The sequence below is a fragment of the Nanorana parkeri genome, unplaced genomic scaffold (genome assembly GCF_000935625.1).
Source record: "Nanorana parkeri isolate BGI_ZX_2015 unplaced genomic scaffold, ASM93562v1 scaffold3120, whole genome shotgun sequence".
Lineage (NCBI taxonomy): Eukaryota > Metazoa > Chordata > Amphibia > Anura > Dicroglossidae > Nanorana > Nanorana parkeri.
In genome coordinates this window covers 23,914-38,284 of record NW_017309388.1, presented here as the reverse complement: position 1 = coordinate 38,284, position 14,371 = coordinate 23,914, and the positions used below count along the sequence as shown (strand labels likewise).

The following is a 14,371-nucleotide window of genomic DNA, read 5'->3' as shown; positions in this document are numbered from 1 at the left end:
TGTCACAGTGCCAAGCCTGTCAGCCCACAATGTATTTCATACAGTGACAGTTACCACGAAGTATGGACAGCTAAGGATGTTTATAGGCATATTGCTATAGTTGCTTAAAGAGAATAAGTCATGACTTCGGTTATGCTAGAATCCTAATTCAGTTTGAACGTAGATGTAAATCCTAGTTTGCGAAATTGTGTATCATTCCATTTTCTTAAATTACTTATAAATACTTATTTCCTGTGCTCCTTAGCGCCATCAGCTACCTGGAGGCACGTTCACACTGCCTTGAAAGTGACAGTGTGGTTTGATTAACTGAAAGCTATACTCCCCTTCATGTTGCTCCCTAGCAGGTGCTGACATCTTTGCCCACTGTTCTTGCAGGTTCAGGATCTTCGGCCATCTTGATTAGCTGGGCCAGAATGACGTAACTCCCGTTAATGCGCAAGATCAGGAGCTGATGAGACCGCCTCCAGATCATGTGACCGTTGTGATAGCCAATCCCAGTGATCACATGATCAGGAAGCCTGCCTTTGACTCTCTGCATTAAGGTCCCCTTAAAGGGCCAACAGGAGTCGGTGGTAAGGGGTTAATGCTCAATTTCCAGAATATTGCATTATGACCAGTTCCTGGTTTGAGCAACAATACTGGTTTATAAAAACTGATAGAAAGTGGAGGAGATTTCTTCATTTGAATGGTGGAGTATCATTTTACATCCATGGTATCCCCATTTTGTTCAACAGAAAGGTGAGCAGACCATGACTGTCTTATTGGGGAGGAGGTAGTCATGGTGAGTGGACCATGACTGTCTTATTGGGGAGGAGGTAAATTTAACCTCTCATTCTTTTACCCCCCATTTTGTTCAACAGAGGTGACAGACCATGACTGTCTTATTGGGGAGTAGGAAAATTAACCTCTCATCCTTATACCCCCTATTTTCAACAGGGAGGTGAACGGACTATGACTTATTGGGGAGGAAGTAATCATGCTGAGTGGTCCATGATTGTCTTATTGGGGAGGAGGTAAATTAACCTCTTAGTATATTTTTGGATTGTAGGCAGAAACCCACACAAACATCAGGAGAACATTCTACTCCAGGTCCCCAGTGCTGCAAGGTCACAACCCTAACTCTAAGCCACCATCTTCCATACAGGGAACACTTAAAACTTGACTTCCATCCTGCCCTTTTCTTTAGGTTCCAAACCCTGAAGGACAACATCTAACCTTCCTGTTCTCATTTCAGGGGTGATCCATTTCAGGTGAAAATGAATGTTGCAATAACCTGTGGCTACCTCGTTTATGGTAAAGAACTAAATATCTATCTAATGAAATAGGAATAAGGGGACAAATCTTAAGTTTGCATAGATTGAGAAAGCCACTGAAGGCCCCATGATTGTTTGTTTAGAACATCGGGGTTCATACATGAAGGAAAGAACAGGTATCATCTAGCCAATCAGATCTTGCTCTGGAATCATGAAAGAAGGGGTATGATTGGCTGTCCTGGGCAATACAAAAAGTTCTTCCCTCAAAGAGTTTCATGTATCATCCAGCCAATTAGACCTCACTCTGGAAACATGAAAGAAGCGGTATGATTGGCTGCCCTGGGCAATACGAAAGGTTCTTCCTTCAAATAGTATGAGGCTTCTGGCACTATTCAAAATTAGTTTTCATATTTAAAGTATAGTTATAGCCCAAATGTTTTATATTGATCTGTTCTATATCTCATATCTCTTTTTTTTTAACTTTGTATGTAAAATCTTTATTTTATGTATACAACGTTGAATTCTGGGTGCTCATCTCCATAGTGGTGTCACAGATTATTATTGGGTTATAAAAGAGCAGAGCAGTTGCTGTTTCCTTTCGGTCTGTCTCTCTGTAGTTCTAATCTATAAATCTATAGAGTTTTACAGAGCAAATTATATATATATATATATATATAATTTTAAAAAAAAGGTAGAATATACACTACTCTTGTAGGGAGGAGAGCTCAGCCTCCTGTGACAGCGCTGGCTGCCTCCGCCCCCACACCGCTCTGCCGGACTGTGATAGGCGGCTGAGCAGTGTGGGAGGAGAGATGCCGGCCGCTCAGTGCGCTCTCCTCCTACAGCGCTCGGCTGGCTGTCACACTTTCTCTCCTCCCCGCTGGGACACGAAGCAGCGCCCATTCGGGAGGAAAGAAAGCACGGATGCGCCACTGTATCAGCACAAAAATGGCACTTTCGGCATTTAGTCAAAAGTGCAATTTTTGGCCACTATTTTTCGGCTGCCGATATATCGGTGCATCCCTAATATTTACTGTATATGTGTATTTGGGTATCTCCAAAAGCCCAATGCTTGGGTGAGTTTACAGGAGTAACCATTTTACAAAACACCCCCTTCCACTCATCTTACAAGGCAGTCACACGTCCCACTGTAAGCCTAGTGTTGGCCTTCAGCTGGCGTGTGCCTGATTTTATGTACTATCATATTTTAAATTTCATAGCAGGTTTGGATTTAATTGGGGGCTGTAAGAAACTTGTTAGCACTGATGTTTTAATACATGAGGCTTTCTGTAGGAGAGACAGCGAGGAGCCCCCAGTTGGTGTGTTTGGTGCTGTTACAAGCAAGAAATCAAAATTCTCTGCGTCCCTGACACTAGGCATGGTGCTAGATAGATGCATTGCAGCTACAGTATGCCTGGAGAAAAGACTGAAGCCTGAGCCGATACGCTTTGCTCTTTCTATGCATCCCAAGAGTGGAGTATACCTTTTAACAATGTGTGTAGCGGTAAAGCGGGGCCGCGTAGGAAGTATTTCTTTCCAAGCTTAATGATTTTAATCAATAAATATTGTATTTCCATGGAAGTTCTACTTTAAATTTGCATTTTATAAAATGTGTTAGTAGAATCCGCTCATCTTTGTAACTGGTTGTTTTGTTATTCGTCAGACTTATTATTTTTCGCTCGCTATTGGAAGGAGATGAGAGACCCGTATATGGTCTGCCACCACTTCGCGGTGCTCTACGCATACGGATATGTGCTGGTAGGTCACGAATCGCGAGTTCAGATCATGGGGACTGGAAAAACCTGATCAGAAAGGAATGTGACTAGAACACTTTAAATGTTGGGACTGTCCTGTTCACAGATACACTATAGGGAGAAAGGTTTGTGCATACCTGACCATTCCATCTCGTTGAGTTTGTTAGACATCCCGTTCCAAAATCATGGGCATCAATATGAAGTTCGTTCCTCCAGCTATAACAGCCTCCACTTTTCTGGGAAGGCTTTCCATAAGACATTCATTAAAGAAGAACTCTGGGCAAATTAAATCTTAAAGCAGAACTCCAGGCAAATCTAACCCTTGCAGTCGGCGCTGGTTTTGCCTTGAGAGCTAAAATAACGTAGACATACTCACCCGAACTGAGATCCCAGCTGGCTCCTAGACTGATTCCTCCACCCTTGCTCACTCTCCGCTCCAGTGATGGAAAGTCCCTGGGCATCCTCATGTCCTATACACTATACAGAACATGATGACCTACTGGATGTTAGACCGCTAGAGCAGATGGGGGAGCAGGGCTGAAGGGACCGGTCTAAGAGCAAGCCGGGATCCTGGTTTGGCTGAGTATATCTCTGTTATTTTAGCTTGCTAGACAAAATGAGCATTTGACCCTTGCATTGTGGGGGTAGCCCCACTGCCAGGGTTAAGATTTAATTTGCCTTGACTTCTGCTTTAACCCTTGCAGTGGGGCTACCTCCACAATGCAAGGGTTAAGTGCTCATTTTGTCTAGCAAGCTAAAATAACAGAGCTAGTCACCCGAACCTTGAGCCTGTTTGGCTGCTAGACTGGTCACTTTAGCCTCGCTTCCAGCAGTCTAAGGTCCTGTGAGCCATCACGTTCTATACAGTGTAATGGTCGTGAGGTTGCTGAGGGGCATACCATCGCCAGAGCGAAGAGAGAGAGGCTGCCGGGACCGGTCTAAAAGCAAGCCGTAATTGTTGCTCGGGTGAGTATACTTTTGTTATTTTAAGGCCGTGACACACTGCAGGCGGAGCGGTGGCGCGCTGCCTTTGCGAGCAGTGTGTCATGTCATTTTCTTCTGGGCACCTCAGCTGGCGAGAACTCGTGCCGAGATGAACAATTTCAACTTCAGCCAATCGGCTCGCGCGTATAGACCGGCGCGACGGGATGCAGCGTCTGGCCGGTTATTAAGCACGAGCTGATTGGCTGCAGGTGCTGTCAATCATCAGCTCACACACTGCACGCAAAGCTCCGTGCCGGATAGCTTTGCTTCGCTCTGCACGGCTTCGCGTGCAGCGTCACAGCCTTTAGCCACACTGCAAGGGTTAAGATTTAACTTGCCCAGAGTTCTTATTTAACATTTCCTCAGCACAGGGCATCACACTGAAGTACTTTATTATAGGGATTGTGGGCAGGAAGGGATTAGGCAGCTTTCATATCTTTTTCTCCTTTCTCCAGTATCATTGATACGATTGCAAAAAAAAAAACCAAAACAAATATTTATTTTCCTTTACAGAACCGAGGAGTGCTGCCATATTTCGCCAATTTTCGGTTGATATCTGAACTCTCAACACCCTTTGTAAACCAGAGGTAAGAATTCGCCGTTATTAGGGAAAATTGCCAAAGAGCAACAATAAAACCGGCACAAACCTGGAAAATCCAAACTATGAATATGAAGGGGAGAAAGGAAAACGGAGGTTACCTTCGTGTTCGAACCATCACTAGATCCAGAGATATCAGTGGCTGAAGTTATACATCAGTCTTTTTAAAGTTGTACTTGGTTCTACCACCTACTGCGCCTCTCCATTGGCCTTTTTAATGATCTGGGAGGGGGTGGGGAAGCCAGACACAGCTGGAAAAGTTCTGATTTGCATACAACTTTAGCTGCTAATATATTTGCATGTACTGATTTTGTTTTTACTGAAGGCAACCTGTATGTATTTTCCTATCTCTTCACCTGAAATTGCCAAGGTGTGTGTTAGGTCCACTTTAAACTGACATTGGGACACCTCAATGGGCTCATATTGCTATCCTGGCATTTACTTTGGATGCCCCACTCAGTAAATCCCTTTTGCCACTAACCAAAATGGGGGAAAACAAGTAAATCAATGACCCTAGCTTTAATAACTACGGTAACTGTAGAGGAACTGTAGTGTACAGTAATCACAGAACACCCCCATCTTATTTTCTGGAAGGTCCCAAACTGAAGCTGTGAAAATGCAGGCCAAGCACTCCCTTGTCCTAAGGACTTCTCCCTGTAGCTATCCAAAAAAGAAGGTTGCACCGCATAGAATCATGTGCAATGATGTTGCAGTCTTGCCCATAAGCCAAGTGGTAAAGCTTGCGAGATCTTACTGCAATGAATGAGTTAGTATATTAACCAATTCATTCATTAATTGCAGTCAGCAAGCACATCTTGATCTTCTCTCTGAACTCCATGTGATACATCTGAGAGGAGACCAAGATAAGGGTTGCCCCTCTTGCTGCTCCAGCCCAAACTCCCCTGATAGGGTAACAAGTGGCACCAGGGCAATGGAGTGGCACAAGTTCCTGCATTGTAGTTGTGTGAGAGATGCCATAGCTGGAGTCTGAAGGATCAGCAGGCAGGAACACTGGAGACACCATGCAGGTCGTGCTGTTGCGTACTGGATTAGGTTCCGAGCAGGTAGCCAACTAAGGATCCAACAAATGCAAAAGTCATATGGCATACACGGACAGTGGATAGGCTGCAATCTGGCCAATAAAGTACCAAGTAGAGAGGCAGGAGGGTCAGAAGACAGACCAGGATCAGCAGCAGGTAATCAACAGTACATATGCAGGCGGAGAATGAGAATAAAAGGGCAGTCTAAGAAAAAGCTGGGTCGGTAAGAGTAGGAATCCACAGAGCTTTAAGTTATATCAGATGACAAGAGTATAGCTGAAGATCACTTGGGACTAAATCTGAGCAAAGCCGAGTCTCAAGCATTGGCACCCCAACACGGGTGCCAATGCTTGTGGCAGGAATTACTCACATGCTCGCACAGATGACTAAAAGTGCACATGTGTATGCCCCTGTGTGAAGATACATGGCTGTGACTCCAAATAGAGAGCCACGTTCTGATACACAACAAGGGCCTGCCCCAGCGGGACATCTCGGACACATAGAAGATACATTGATTTCTGACTTTAGCTGAAATGTTTCCTGAATAGCTTAGAAAAACGTATTTATTGAAGTAACAAAAAAGAAAGTAAAAATGATTGCACTCTTCTCAAACTACCGTAAGTCTTTGTTTTAATATGACACCAAGGTATAAATGAAGTTTAGGTGGTCTAGGGGAAGATGATTTCTAAATACAGCTTTTGAAGCAATGCAGATCTGGAGAAGACAAATCGGTTTAGAATTCAGGAGCCATGCAGTCCAGTATTGCTGAAGGGGCTGAAGAAACTGGTCAACCACTTGCTGTACCTGAACTTTGATCATCCCCCTCCAGTGACCATTTCCTAGACCATTCATCCAGCGATCAACTTTTCTGGAGCCTGAAACACATGCTTCTATTGGAAAAGTAGAAGGCTTAAAAAAAGCTGATCTTTTATTTGTGTTTCTTACAAGGCTCCAGAGATTTCTAAAGCCTAATGTACTGACTAGTTGCATTATCTAAAGGTCTCTTTTCTTCACCATAGGTGGTTCTTCGATGCAGTCGGGATGCCGCGTTCCTCCCGGCCTGTCCTGATCAATGCCCTTTCAATGTCTGTCGTCTTCTTCATCGTACGAATTGCCGTCATTCCCAGCTATTACTCCCAAGTCTTTGCCACATTTGGCACAGAAGGTTACATCAGGCTGGGCATAGGCCCACAGGTGGCGTGGATTGTCTCCTGCGTCATCCTAGACGTCCTCAATGTCTACTGGATGTATAAGATTGCATTTGGATTTTACCGGGTGGTGACAAAAGCCAAACCTGGAGGCAAGCCGAGAAGGAACCATGCTGATTGAGTTCCCATGAACTCTTTTATGTTCAACCTGGCAAGAGAGACTCTATATTGCAGCCTTCCTGTGGAAGAGACCACTTAATGTGATACTTCAAAGTCACCTTACTAGTCCTAGTTTTTTTTGAAGCAGGATGCCTTTTGAGATACATTTTTATCAGTGTTTTTATATACTAGCCACTATCCATGATTGTGTTGAGAAGCTTTGTGGTACCAATCCTAGTTACTTGAATCTGAAAGATGTGAATGTCTAGGAATATCATTGGTTTTGGACTTCCATGGTCAAATGTGGGACTTTGTGATTAAAATAGGAGTAAGTAGGAGCCCTAATTCCATGAGGAACAACCATTGATCACAGCTTAAGGACAGAACCATCTCTTGGAGCCAGTTTACAAAGCCAAATCCCTACGACTGAGTGCCAAAGATTTGTTTCTTTTTAGTTGGTCTAGACTTCAGATCTTCCAGTACGAAGTAGGGAGTCTTCGGGTTATGTTGCATAGGAAATATATGCAAATAAGCCTAACCACATGGAGAAAGGATTTTGGGTAAATACCATTTTACATGGTAAATAAACACTCTGTCTACTTCTTTTCTATAACGGGTGTTTGCTAAGCCAAAACACTCGTGAGATGGTTCTGGTTTAGCTCATCAGTGTGGGACTCGTGGTTCTTGTCAGTCTAAGAAGCAAAGTATGTCTATTTCCATAAATAGTACATCAGTGTCATGAAGTTTGGTGGAACCACTGTGTTACCAGAGATGAAAGCTAAGTAACAGGCAGGACAGATCCTAGAGTGGTGCAAATCTACAGACAGTCAGCAGGTTGATGGTCCCATACTAATCCCAAACAAAGGCTCCAGGATTTAGACAAATAAACTGAGCAATGACCAACAATAGCAGAGGTAAAAGGCCAATGATCAGGATAAGCAAAGACATACCATAAATATAGGCAAAACAACACGCAGTAATAGCCCGAGGCATGAACAGTAAAAGTCGGATAGACCTCCACCCCAGGCATGAGCTAACAGACTAACCTGTTGATCGGGCATAGCCTGAACGTCCATCAGTCTTCTTAAGCACTTGCTTGATTAGGACAGGTGTGTGCGGCAGAGTGTTGGCATGCACTACCAAGTTAAGGAGCCCATACACCTGACGATTATTGTACGATAATCGCGGGTGATCCCGCAATCCTATGATAATCGTAAGGTTGGGCAGTGTGCGACTGCATTTACTGTACGGTTACATGATTTTCGTATAACTAGCACGCTAGGTTTGGTAGCACAATCGAAAGCCGCATGGCCCGAGGTGCGCAAGCGCACACTGCCCGCTCACCGTTGCAATCATCTGCAAGCCCTCCCCTCAGCGGAGAGGACTTGCGATGATCGCAAGTACGATCTGCCGGTCCATGATGGGCAGGTCATACGAAATTTTATAATCTCCTTGCAACTAACGCACAACGAAAGTCGTGCGTTGGTTGTAAGGTGTATGGGCAGCTTTTTAGATGGTGGCAGCACAAGGCTGAACAATAAAAACAGTATTGTTCATGGGTCGGGGGGCTGTAGGCTGTAGTGGATGGTAAACTTACAGGATTGCCATGTAAAACCAGTTTTTTTTTTTACCCAGAAGTCTTGTCTCCATATGAAAAGACTTGTTAGATACTTGTGAAAAGTCTCCACATTTCTAGATGGTTCTCCCTTTTGAGTGGATGAAATACATGGGTAACATAGGCACAGATTACCTAAGAGATTGAACAAATGGATGTGTGAATGGTTCTATGTAGAATTGTAATACATACTGGTATACAAGATCACGTCTAACATTTAATACGTGTTATTACCATGTCCTGGGAATATGTGGAAGCTACTTTTAAAATAAATGTAAAACATTCTAAACCGATTCATTATGTTTCTGACATGACATGGGAGCTGCTTGTTTTGGGCTCATTCACAGTCTGAGATGGGATGCATTGCTCAACGTTACTCAACACAGTCCCTGACAGGGTACTCTTAGATGGACATGTGGTTTTAAATTGTCTTTACAAGAAAACTCCACCCAAAAAAATAAAGCGCACACGTCTTCATAAAGGAACACATGAGCATTTTTTTGCATTGGAGCCTGTAAAGCATTGCATTGTGGTCAGTGGATCTCCAGTGCAATGCTTTGGCTCCTGCAGATGTTCCTTCCTGTCACTGTCTGTACCTTTTTTGGTATGGATTTTCAGTTACAGGGACGCGAGGAATAATGAGTGGAGTCCGATGATGCCGCTGCACTTGTCCTCTACTGAGACGTTTGTTTATCTGACCATGTTTCATGTTCTACCCTGAATATGGATGTAACATGAAAGTTGGTCTGAAAGGTAAACTTATCCTTAAGACCCCATAAACACTGAGCTAAATTCAGCGTTGATTTGAGCTGTGCAACATTGAGCTACAGTGCACATTTCGTCGCACTACGTAGCTTTTGGCACTCTATCAAAGCCTATTGGAGCCAAATCACACAATCTGCTGGAAAAATAGGTCATGTTCGCGCGACAAGCTACAGGCGACATTGAGATGCATTGGACGAGCTACAATGAGCGATTTTGTGACCGGAAATCGCGCTACAAATTGCTCAGTGTGAATGGGGTCTTTAGGCTAGGTTCACACCTAGGCGGCAATCGTGCACAATTCCGCGCCGATTGCCGCACGGTCAGAAGTAGCCAAGGTGTGAACCGATCTCGCTGTGTGTGCCATTATTTTCTAATGGCACCCCAGTTGCGCCGGGCGGATTGTGTGGTTTCCCGCCGCGATTCCACCCGTGCAAGTGAACACGATCGCGGCTAAAAAAGCCGTGTGCCATGTCACAAAAAGAATGTACTTGTAGCGATTTGCGCGGATGTCACCCGGGTGTAGTGCAGGTGTGAACCTAGGCTAAATTGGCATTTTTACCCGAAATGTGACTTTTGTATGTGACTCTACCCCACCTTTCAGAACAGCAGCATAATGGTCATTAAAGGAGAACTATGAGGTGAGTGATTTTCAATCAACCTTATATTTCGAGCCGACGTGTGATAATGAAACTCACGCGTTGGCTCAATAGATCGGGAAGTGAGCGAACACCTACCGTAGCTCACCTCTCGATCATGTCCCTGCATAGGTATTTCAACGGCTTATGTAGCTTTGCCTGGAGTTGAGCTATTTTTTTTCTTTCTATTTGTAGACGGAGAAATATGAAATATCATGCGTAAAAAAATACATCTACATCAATATTTCATATTGAGCAAAAAACCATGATGGTTTTCCATAGAGGTATTTTCTATTTACTGCAGTTTACATACTATCCTGTAGAGGTCACTGTTGTACTTTTGTCAATGATAAAATGATTGTAATTACGGTTTATGTACTGCTGAGTCTCTGCTGATCACTCTCCCATGTCTCTGTCTCTCTACATAAATATATATATTTTTTTTTGCGGGTGGCTTGATGCACACTAAAAAGTTGTCAGTTGCTTGATGCACACAAAATTCTTTGTTTACATTCTGCTTTCAGCTGCGGCTAGATTCTGCGCTCGGTAGCAGAGTGTACACAATGGGTAGCAAAAACCAGCCTGCTATTAGCCATTTCAAATTGCAATAGCCAATAGCAGGCTGGGTATTGTACCCACCCACTGAGCAGAGGAGCAGACCTGAGAGACCTAGATCTTTCTGGTCCACTCCTCTGCTCAGTGGTGCGGAGTCCCAATAGCCAGCCTGCTATTGCAATTCAAAATGGTCAATAGCAGTCTGGCTATTGGCCCTTGGCTGCTTACATTCACCTGTCGGCTCCGGAAGCTGGCCGCGGGGTGGTTGCTTGAATATTTTTCTTGAAGATGGATGACCAGTGAAACATCTTCAACAAAAATACAGCAAGTCCAATTGCCTTGACTTCATTTTTACAGATATGTAATATATTGCAACTTATCAGTCCCCATGTCCCTGGTTGGCTACACTCATGTCTCCACTCTTATCTATGGAAGGAGCGATGCTTGCCAACCAGGCAGGACTGCAACTATGTCTGCCTTTGTTCATCTCGAGTATATGGGTAGATTACAGAAGGAAGACTAACATTGTTTTACGTTTCCAATACAGCTAACAGGAAATGTCAAGGGCACTGCATTTCTGGCAGGATCAACATGTATTTTTAGTACATGCTAAAAATGTCCTTTCTCCTAATGCAGCCAATAAATCTCGTGCATGAAGAAACATGCTGATTGGAGGAGAGATCATAATAGCAGAGAGATGAGATCATCAGTCCACTGCTGCTCCTTTCACGGGGGGGAGGAACAAAACTAGTAAGCAGTAGATGTATGCAAAAAGTTATTTATTTTTTTCAAACCGCTTTAACAGCGGTTTAAACCTACCCCGTCTTCGCCGCGCGCTCCTGTCAGAAAATCCGAAACTGCTCGGGCGGCCGCAAAGCATCTTGGGGCGGGCGCATGCGCAGTTCATATTTTCGGCCGGGAGACGGGGAGAGGCGCAAGGCAAGTCTATGGATGCGTGCCCCCGCATGCAGTTACCGTGGGATCGGAAGTGCCAGCAGGCACAGAGGAGTCAGCACTGAAAGGACACCCGCCGCAGCACTGGAGAGAAGGCTGAAAAGGACAGGAAAGAAGAAGATCGGACTAAGAGACATCATTTAAGGTAAGTGCTGACATTAACATTGGGGGGAGGGGTGGGGGAAATGACTTTAATGTCACTTTAAGTTATATACTAAAGACCCTGAGATTACTTAAACGCACCGAAAAATATATTATGAAACCTGTAAGTTCCCCTTAGACCTCCTTAGCATGTGCCAGGTTGTCACGTCTGCAGTCTGTTGCAGCTGGCCAAACACAGATCATGTTCGATCAGCTTTATCCCCAGCCACAGAGGTCCAGGAATGACTGCGATAAACCTGGAAGTGATCAGAGCTGATCGCTTACAGGTTCATTCTTCACTGCGGCGATCAGCAAACGTATGTTCGCTCATCTCCTGCTGTTCTCGATCCTGGCACCCACCATAGTGGTCCTAAGTACCCAGGAGGGACAGGTAAGCCTGATCTGAGCACCATGGTGGGGGTGGGGCTTACTTCATCAGGGGTGTCATTTTCCACAGCACGTAGAAGTGATTAGGTGGCTTTACAGCTGTCCAAACCACTTCAACTAGAAAGCCGACAGTCGCCGTCACCAAAGCACAACACTTGTCGGGTTTACCACACGCGTGTTAACATGCATTGCATTAAGGCAGGCAGCCCATGTACAGTATATTAATGGGACATCTAACAGCCCAGATCTGGCTCCTGCAGAAAGTTTCACTATATTGAACCCCTTTCTGTAATACACACAGTAGGGTGCAACTGAACATTGCATTGAACTGCAAAGCAGGTGCTTTAAATAGGTCCATTGAGGCTCCATTACCAATGAATGGCACCGGAAAGCACCAATGCATGATGTGTTACCGCAGCACGGTGGTAAAAATGAGCCCTAGCAGTGACTCATGTTGCCGCATTTCACCGGGAGTAACACCTCGGACCCCCCCGTGCGTAGAAAGGCACAAGCCATTATTAAAGGCACTGATGTATTATTGTAGTGAAGCAATTCAGTTCGGTCACTGGCCTGCCCCAAACTTGCTGAATAAAGTAAGGAGCAGCAGCACAAAACTCGCTCTGCTTGCTTCTTCTTGCAGCAAGATACTAGGGTAAGATTAAGGGCAGGCGTGTGATTTTGTAGCAGCGGGTAGTCGCTAAAGTTTAAGGTCGTGGATTGGCCGAAACACTTCTAACATTGCTGTGCTTTTTATTTGAGATGTTGCAATACAAGCTTTAGGATCTGATGAGGTCTGGATGCTGGCTTTTCTTTTTTTGGAGGGGGATAAATAAAAGGTGGGCAGGAACCCCTCATAATAGGCATAGCAGGTGAACAGACCCAGGAACCCAGCACAGGGATGGTGGGAGCCCCTCATAATGGGCATAGCAGGTGAACAGACCCAGGAACCCAGCACAGGGATGGTGGGAGCCCCTCATAATGGGCACAGCAGGTGTACAGACCCGGGAACTCAGCACAAGGGATGGTGGGAGCCCCTCATAATGGCCCTAGCAGGTGTTCAGACCCAGGAACCCTGCACAGGGATGGTGGGAGCCCCTCATAATGGGAACAGTGGGTGTGCAGATCCAGACATTCAGCACAGGGATGGTGGGAACCCCTCATAAGGGGCACATCAGGTGTTCAGACCCAGGAACCCAGCACAGGGATGGTGGGAGCCCCTCATAATGGGCACAGCAGGTGTACAGACCCAGGAACCCAGCACAGGGATGGTGGAAGCCCTCATAATGGGCACAGCAGGTGTACAGACCTGGGAACTCAGCACAAGGATGGTGGGAGCACCTCATAATGGGCACAACAGGTGTGCAGACCCAGGAACACAGCAGAGGGATAGTGGGAGCCCCTCATAATGGGCACAGGTGGTGTACAGACCCAGGAACCCAGCACATGGATGGTGGGAGGCCCTCATAGTGGGCACAGCAACTTGGCACATAGACCTGACAACTAGCTCCTGAGGGATAGAAGAGACTGCTAGGTGGGTAATTTTTCCAACCTCTACCAAAACCTATCTATCTGTTTTGGACTGACTGGCTGTTCAGTTCCCACCAGCAATACAAGGGTTCTTTACTGTCAAAGCTTTACAGATGTAGAATAGTCCATGTCCATCACAGAAGCTGGGTAACTTCAGCCGATTGTTTCCAAAAAAAGGTCTAAAACGTGTTCCTGAAAGAGCAAAATGATAATCTAAAGTGTTTTCTTCTTCTTGGGGATCAGCAGGTGTCTCTGAGGATAAGGGTGCGGATGAAGAGGAAGGTGCGGATGAAGGTACTTTTCTTGGCCTGAACTTGATGCACTTGTGTTTTTATTCTATATAGAACTTACTCTGACTGCTTCTTGTTTCTTCATCCTAATATTTCATCCCTCCTGTAAGCATGCCGGCATAGAAGACATTCCTCTTTAATCCACATTATATACTTAACTATTTAATACGGAGTGTCAGGGGCTGAGCCGTCATTATTTGTACATTAAAAAAAGACGCCATTGATGAGCCCTGAGGGGCTGCGGAACTCAAATCTGAAACCGCTTGGCTTTCTTACTTCATATGTATCTATTTTATTTTTTTCAGTAGGGAATAGTTTAAACTTCAAACCAGATTTAGATTGGTGACTTTGTCGCGGTTAGAGACCAGTGTCACAAGCACTAATATTGAGGAAAAATTTACAATTATGAGTCACAAGCAGTGGCAATACATTGCCCAGCAAAATATTTCTTTACATTTTTGCCCCAGCAGTTAGTCATCGTGTTTCCAAACAGCTCCGACTCTTTCAGTTCTGCTTCCTTGCACTTCCTGTCCAGTACAAGATCACAAGGGACAGAGCAGTCTCCA

The 14,371-nt window shown here is 44.9% G+C and overlaps 1 protein-coding gene across 1 annotated transcript in view; it reads left to right on the top strand.

Annotated features, from left to right (window-relative positions):
* The window catches only part of LOC108802796 (transmembrane protein 56-A-like), an 8,927-nt gene extending 1,861 nt beyond the window's left edge, over positions 1–7,066 (top strand). Inside the window, exons 3-6 of the mRNA XM_018574654.1 lie at positions 1,235–1,293; positions 2,917–3,011; positions 4,505–4,578; positions 6,649–7,066. Coding sequence (XP_018430156.1) covers positions 1,235–1,293; positions 2,917–3,011; positions 4,505–4,578; positions 6,649–6,958 — 538 coding nt within the window. The 3' untranslated portion in view covers positions 6,959–7,066. The remainder of the gene's footprint in view (positions 1–1,234; positions 1,294–2,916; positions 3,012–4,504; positions 4,579–6,648) is intronic.
* The last annotated feature ends 7,305 nt before the right edge of the window (positions 7,067–14,371 follow it).